This window comes from Carassius auratus, unplaced genomic scaffold (assembly GCF_003368295.1).
Source record: "Carassius auratus strain Wakin unplaced genomic scaffold, ASM336829v1 scaf_tig00214794, whole genome shotgun sequence".
Lineage (NCBI taxonomy): Eukaryota > Metazoa > Chordata > Actinopteri > Cypriniformes > Cyprinidae > Carassius > Carassius auratus.
Genome location: NW_020527807.1, coordinates 306034 through 312870, shown reverse-complemented (window position 1 = coordinate 312870; position 6837 = coordinate 306034). Strand labels below are relative to the sequence as shown.

General features: G+C 34.4%; 1 protein-coding gene and 1 long non-coding RNA gene across 5 annotated transcripts; one reads left to right on the top strand and one right to left on the bottom strand.

Moving 5' to 3' along the window:
- The first annotated feature begins 309 nt into the window (after window positions 1–309).
- colec10 (collectin sub-family member 10 (C-type lectin)) lies at window positions 310–6585 on the top strand. 3 transcript variants are annotated; one of them, XM_026258778.1, is made up of 6 exons: window positions 310–453; window positions 1280–1351; window positions 3064–3135; window positions 3345–3398; window positions 3498–3593; window positions 6114–6585. In XM_026258778.1, exons 1-6 carry the CDS (start codon window positions 339–341, stop codon window positions 6518–6520), a joined length of 816 nt encoding a protein of 271 aa, XP_026114563.1. In that variant the 5' UTR covers window positions 310–338; the 3' UTR covers window positions 6521–6585. The 3 variants fall into 3 exon arrangements, with proteins under 3 accessions (XP_026114563.1, XP_026114562.1, XP_026114564.1); XM_026258777.1 differs by having other exon boundaries at window positions 3345–3419; XM_026258779.1 differs by lacking the exon at window positions 6114–6585 and adding an exon at window positions 4687–4724.
- Window positions 4705–6120, bottom strand: LOC113092975 (uncharacterized). Of its 2 annotated transcripts, XR_003287679.1 has the most exons (4): window positions 5882–6120; window positions 5284–5440; window positions 5056–5154; window positions 4705–4762 (listed from the first exon to the last, which is right to left on the bottom strand). It is a non-coding gene; the product is annotated as an uncharacterized LOC113092975 (long non-coding RNA). The 2 variants fall into 2 exon arrangements; XR_003287678.1 differs by lacking the exon at window positions 4705–4762 and having other exon boundaries at window positions 4976–5154.
- Window positions 6586–6837: the final 252 nt, after the last annotated feature.

The following is a 6837-nucleotide window of genomic DNA, read 5'->3' as shown; positions in this document are numbered from 1 at the left end:
GTTTTGCAGTTTGTACACACTAGATGAATAACAGACAACAAACTATTTAGACTATTATTTTAACATTTTGCAAGGTGATAATCCTTTTTTAAATCTATATATTTGAATTCAAATACTTTTTATGTATATTTGTACATTCTAACAGAAATTATCTTTAGGACGGCAACAGTTCTTAACACAACCAAATTCCTCACTTGAAGTGCGAGGAGATAATCTAGGTTCTGGACAGTGTTGTTTGAAAACTAAACACTGATATGATAAGGTCTGGTAAACATAAGTAAAGCTCCCTTTTCACTCTTCTCTTGAGAACAGAGTGAAGTTTGTTTTCAGTGCATGTCATGGATGGACGTAATTTCAGCAGAAATCTTTTTTTATTTCTATTTCTTTGTAATGTATACCTTTATTGTACTACAACTGAAGTCTGCTCCAATAGCATTCTCCCTGGATCTAAAGGTATTTGTTTTAGTTGGTTATATATATATATATATATATATATATATATATATATATATATATATATATATATATATATATATGTTTTTATGGAGAAGAAAATGGCGTTTTATCACCTTACAGATTACTATCATGAACACTATTTTATTATTATCATTATTATTATTATTATTATTATTATTAATTACTATTATTACATGACATTACTGAATGTATCTAAATGTATTATGTTACGCAAACAAAATTTAATTTAAAAATAAGATCGGGTATAAATAGCTTTATAAAGGTAAAAATTGCAGGTTACCACTTTTTCTATTGTTGGCTTTGTGTTGGTTGTTATAAGGCTGAGAATATACTGTAGATGAAAATATCAATTTAATGTGCTAGAGTAGCTTCTTGCATTATTCATTTATTACAGGAACCCTGCTTGTAAACCCAACAATGTGCGTGTGTTAAAATGATGTTCTATTATATATAGGATAACATTCTCAGCAAGGGATATCATTTAGAACTATAATGCTGTAAATACCATGAATAACAGATTTCTGGGAATGAGTGTGTGTGTGTAGAAAGAAATTTAGGGTTATATATATATATATGTATATTATATATTTATTTTTCATGATATATTATGTATTTCCCCACGGTTCATAGTTTCAGCAATGCCAATAAACTCACCCTCCTAGATATTGAATAACTGTCTATATTTAAACAACTGTGATGTAATGGAGAAGCTTGTTTGGGTAAGACCCATCCCAAACAGTTCTGTCTGTAAATTTTCTGTTTGAGAGGTCCCAATCTCTAACTTTGCCTCTTCAAATAACAGGCTATCCAGGTGAGGTGGGAGCAGAAGGTGAAGAGGGAAGAATGGGGAAAACCGGCCCACCTGGCCAGCGAGGTCTCTGAGACGTTGTTGGTTTGTTTTTTAACAAATCAGTGATAGATTAAAGGGAAGTTGGTTAGAGTATGGCTGTTTACTTTTCTTAACCAAAAGTATCCAGTGAGAGCAAACAGCTCAAATATATCATAAAATATTGATTTTAAAGTGCAGTTTAATTAATTTTCTAGTGTAGTGGCTCTTTCTTTGTTAATGGAAAATGTCACATTTTTCAATCCAATTGCAGTTTAAGGAAAGTATTATGTCAGTCTTGTGGCATCACCTGCAGTAAAGCTGCATCCAAACTGGATCTAGTGAGGTCATGGACATCCCAATAGGAAAGTAATTTAGAAGGATTAGCATAGCCACTGTTCATATTATTTTAGACCAAGACGATTATGAGCACAGACATAAATGTATTTCTTGGTTATGAGATGTTACAGTATATGTAATCTTGGCTAAAGAGATGTGTCTTTATTCCAGATTTAAACTGACAGTATGTCTGAGGCCCAACCATTTTCAAGAAGGCTTTTCCAGAGTTGCAGAATAGCATACATTCTATTTTGACCTGAAATTAGTTGTTTGCTATATATTTGCCCTCACTAGGCATTAAAGTATAGCTGGTAGAAAGTCTGTTTCTGCCAGACCACATCTTCCCTTGAGGGAAGTCACATCAGAAGCAGGCAGATGTGTTAACTCTGGCCAAGGGCTAGTGTTTCCATGTGTTTAAAGATGGAAGTGTAACCTGTAGTGCAGCAGACAACCCTCTTCCAGGCAAGCTGTTTACTGAATTAGTACAAGAGGGCCTGAAACTAGGATCACAGGAAGACATGCCCTTTCTTACACACATACACATACTTTACTAAAAACAAATAAATGATGCCAAAAAGAGCAGAAATGCCAGGAAAACTTAAAAAAAAAAATATTCCCTGTAAAGAGTAACCACATTAGGTTTTAGCCATTAAGTTGGCTGTCAACAATAACTATAACAGACAGCTAGATCTGTCAAAACCATAGAAGACATGGCTTAAAAACAGGGGGTACAGAAAATAATTATTTCAGTTTTTAATCAACCTCACACCCTCAAAGCAAAAAAAAAAAAAAAAAATTAATAATTCACAATTATATACAGAGAAAAAAGTTCCAAAGATTAAAAATGAGGTATTGAAGGATGTCATTCTGAGACATTTAAATGGTTTGGTTCACCTTTTCCAAATATACTGCAGGTGGCAACAGCAACAGAAACACATTCTTCTGTAGAAAAAAAAACACACACACACACACACACAAAAACATAACAAAACAAAAAACAAAGATGCATACAGAAAAAAATATGTATGGGAATGTCAATGTCAGAATGAGTAATCACAGAAATTATATTGAATGACAGTACAGAAATGAAAGTAGTTGTATCCTGTTACTGTTTTGTGAAACTCAGGAATGACTAATACCCTTTTCTAGATGGATATTTGCTTAGGAAATTTAGTCTGAGGCTGCCACAAGCAGTCTCAAAAATAACTCTTCAAACCTTTTCGCAAGCTGGAAAAATGTGTTCAGTTTTAAATCTTAGACTGCCTACACAAAATTAATGTTTGAGGCTAAAACAATATGCATGTAATAAGATTTATTTTGCTTTGATAGTGTGCTTATTTTCTTAAAAAAAAAAAAAAAAAAAAAACATTGTGAGACAATTTTCATGAAGTCAGGAGACCAGTTAACTTCATCTTCCACAGGCCTGACTGGCAGATATGCAGAAAAAGGAGAGATGGGAAGAATCGGAAAGATGGGCCCTAATGGAATGAGAGGTAAATAGACTCTAAGAAATGACTGAATGCTCTTTGTTTATTTGTGCTTTATTTACATATACTAGGGAGGGGAGGGGGAATCACAGTTAGTTCTAAACAAACATTGAAGTATTTGCACTGCTGCCATCTACTGGTTATTCAGTGTTATTACTAGATTATATAAAAATATCTGGGTTATATTGTTTATATTAAAATGTTACTGTAAACAGGTGACAAGGGGCAAGATGGAATTAATGGTCTCCCAGGATTAAAAGGAAAACCTGGTAAATGTCAAAGTGTTTTCAGTAAGCATAAGATCTTATTTTTTTTAATTATTATTGGTGATCTAACATAGCCTAAAGATTGCATAATACCTGTGACAGGTACTACCTGTGACTGTGGGAGGTACAGAAAGGTTGTCGGACAGATGAACATCAATATAAACAAACTGAAAAATGCTGTTAAGTTTCTTAAGAATGGTAAGACTTGCATTTTTAAATCCTCACATTTGCTTGTTTGACTCTGATATTGATTTAATATTTATATGACAAACATGCCAGTTCCATGATTTCACGATTATGACGCAAATAATATAATTTTATAGTAAGATTGAAAGGTGTTATTGTTTTTCTCATAACTCTAAGAGGCATCATTAATAAATGTTTCTAGAACTGGGCTGTAAGGGCTTTTATGCACTTTTAAGTGGGTTAATCATTCAAAGAAAAAAATCTACAATTTTGACCCATACAATATTTTTTTGGCTATTGCTAAAAATATACCCCAGCGACTTAAGACTGGTTTTGTGGTCCAGGATCACAAATGTTGAGAAGACACAGACAAATGTTGAGAGGGGGTTCAGCGAAAAATCGGCAGCTGTCAGCAGGAAGTGGCTGCCAATAAAACTGGATGGCAAGCTGTCGCTAAAACCCGGAAATTGGAGGAGGCTGCCGGCGGCAACAAGACAAATAAATAATTATATACATTTATGATTATTTTTAATACTTTTTTAAATAAGTATAAAGGTCAGTATTGTATATAACAATATCAATCAGAATCACTAACAACAATCTGGAGGCATTTTCAAGACTCTTAGTTCAGAACTGATGAGGTATACGGAGTTACTTCTCCAGCATCTTGCACCAATCACTGTAAAACCCAGGATGTATGAGCATCTCTCCTCATTTTCCTCTTCCAACATGGTCAAGTCAAGCCTCCTTTATTTATATAGTGCTTTTAATAATACAGATCAAAGCAAAGCAACTTTACAGTATTAAATATGATAATAGTGTGTCAGTCAATAATGCAGAAGGACATTAGTAAACACTTTAGTTAAAAGGCAGTTTATCATTGAATTAAGTGGTCATCCTTCAGCTCGGTTCAGTTTAAATAGTATCTGTGGAATCATTTGCAATCATGTCAATGATATCGCTGTAAATGAAGTGACCACAACGCAGCAAGCCAGAGGCGACAAGGAACCAAAACTCCATCGGTGACAGAATGGAGAAAAAACAAGGTCTTAACAGGGGATCTGTATCTGGGGATCTAATTGTCCTGGTCTCTGCTGTCTTTCAGGGCTGTAGAGGTCCTCTCTAGGTGCTGATCCACCATCTGATCTGGATACGTACTGGATCCGGATGACTGCAGTGACCTCAGAATAAGAAAGAAACAGATTAATATAATTGAAGATCTTAATATCTATACGATGTTTGATAGGGAGCCAGTACAGGGTTTACAGAACTGGGCTAATCCGGTCATACTTCCTCATTCTAGTAAGAACTCTAGCTGCTGCATTTTATTATTCATAAGAAAATGGTGACTTTAATACCTAAATTGCTTTATTAACAGTAGACATGCATGCACAGCTATATTAATGATTATTCCCATTGCATCTTGTCATCATGTACAGAGCAGTGATTACATTTTCATGCATAATTTGCACACCTGGTAAGCAGTTGTTGTAAACTTCATCGCAGTGTCTGCTTGGTGTACATTTTGCTGAATTCCTGGAATGGCTTAGACCTGTTCTCCATTTTGTTACACCTGTATATTGAGATGGGGAGCATAAAAACAGCATTATTACAAAGATAAACATTCAGACATGGCAACTGAGAGATTTAATGTTAAGGCATCATTTTAAACCGAATATCAAATATGTAAAAGAAAATTCACCGTCAAGCCAGCTGAATTGTGCCCTCTTTTGAAAGGAGTCTATACAGTACAACAGACTTCTGAATTTGGAACAAACCAAAGACAGACTTAATAATGTAGCATCACCCTCCTCCAAGATCACGTAAAGAAGAATTACCAACAGGACAGCATCTGGCAACTATTGGGTATTACAAAAAAAAAAAAAAGTGTTTTGCATTCACATGCTTACAACTTCAACTGGTACACAGAACAGTTGAAACTCTCAAGTTAATGGATATCAGACAATCTCCTGAAAGACTAAACAAGCAAATTTAGTGTTGCACATTTATCTTCTATCATTCCAGTCAAACAGCATTAATTTATATTATTCAATAGACTGTTAACACGCTAACAAACGTTAATATTTAATGGTACGTTTAACGTAATTTAAATGGTATGCCCCTAACAAGGTACACAATGTAGCATGGTACACAGACAACGTTGCTACAACTAATTAGATTTCATTGAACAATTAAACCAAAGTAGGCAAAGTTACACTGTCGTTCACCAAGATAACAATTAAAACAAACTTACAACGCAAAAAATATTAATAACTACGATCACCAATTTCCGAACTTACCGTTTGATCAGTCGCAACCATTACTCAAGCATTTGGGTGCAGTTATATCTGATTGGTTGCGCCCACTTTGGTCGATACTGATTGGCTGCCACCGATTGGCAGGTCCCGCCTACCTTCCGGCTGTCAATGGCAGCCACTTCCTGCTGCCAGCTGCCGATTTTTTTATCTGAATCCCTGCTGCAAATGTTTGCAATACATTAAGCATTAATATGTTTTGTCAATTTTATTAAAGTGGTTCTAGGTATCAAGGAAACAGAGAAAATGTTTTACCTCCTGGTGACAGAGGCACGGAGGTATCGAGACTCACTTCTAAACTGCAAGTTACGTGGGGGGTCTCTTGCTATGCCCAGAACTACAGAGACGAAGACCTTGCTAGCCGACTATATCAGAGAAGCTGATCTTACTCATGTGTTCATAGGGCTAAAGGTAGGGGTGACAGAGGTGGGGTACATGTATGTTGATGGTAACTCCTTCTTGAATAGCACAGTTGGGTCTCTGCAGAGCCCACGCATGGATAAAGGTGACTGTGTGCAGCTTGATAGTACTGGAGCCTGGAGCCAGGTAGATTGTGGAACCACACAGTACTACATATGTGAGTTTGTAAAAATCAAAAATACTTCAGCAACTTCAGTCTTGTAATGGTTTAATGGACACAGAGGAATAGTTTTTATTTGTAAAATTTTTTTTTAAAGGCTCAACTGATGTATAAGTTAATGTATCTACTGTATTTAGATTTTTAGTAAAAAAAAGAAAAAAAAAAAAAAAAAAAAAAAAAAAAATATATATATATATATATATATATATATATATATATATATATATATATATATATATATATATATATATAGTTTGTGTAATATTTTTGATTTTATAATTTTCCATCATTTTATGAATTATCCAGCACTATTTTAAGTAATTTAAAGTAAAGTAAATAAAATATAACAAGTGGAATGTGA

Bases quoted from the DNA above. Each gene is read 5' to 3' on its own strand.
- colec10 (XM_026258777.1), top strand. From the start codon at position 339: ATGGATGGACGTAATTTCAGCAGAAATCTTTTTTTATTTCTATTTCTT. The intron at 1,352-3,063 runs GTCTCTGAGACG...CATCTTCCACAG, and splicing joins CGGCCCACCTGGCCAGCGAG to GCCTGACTGGCAGATATGCA. The intron at 3,594-6,113 runs GTAAGACTTGCA...ATTTTATTAAAG, and splicing joins TGTTAAGTTTCTTAAGAATG to TGGTTCTAGGTATCAAGGAA.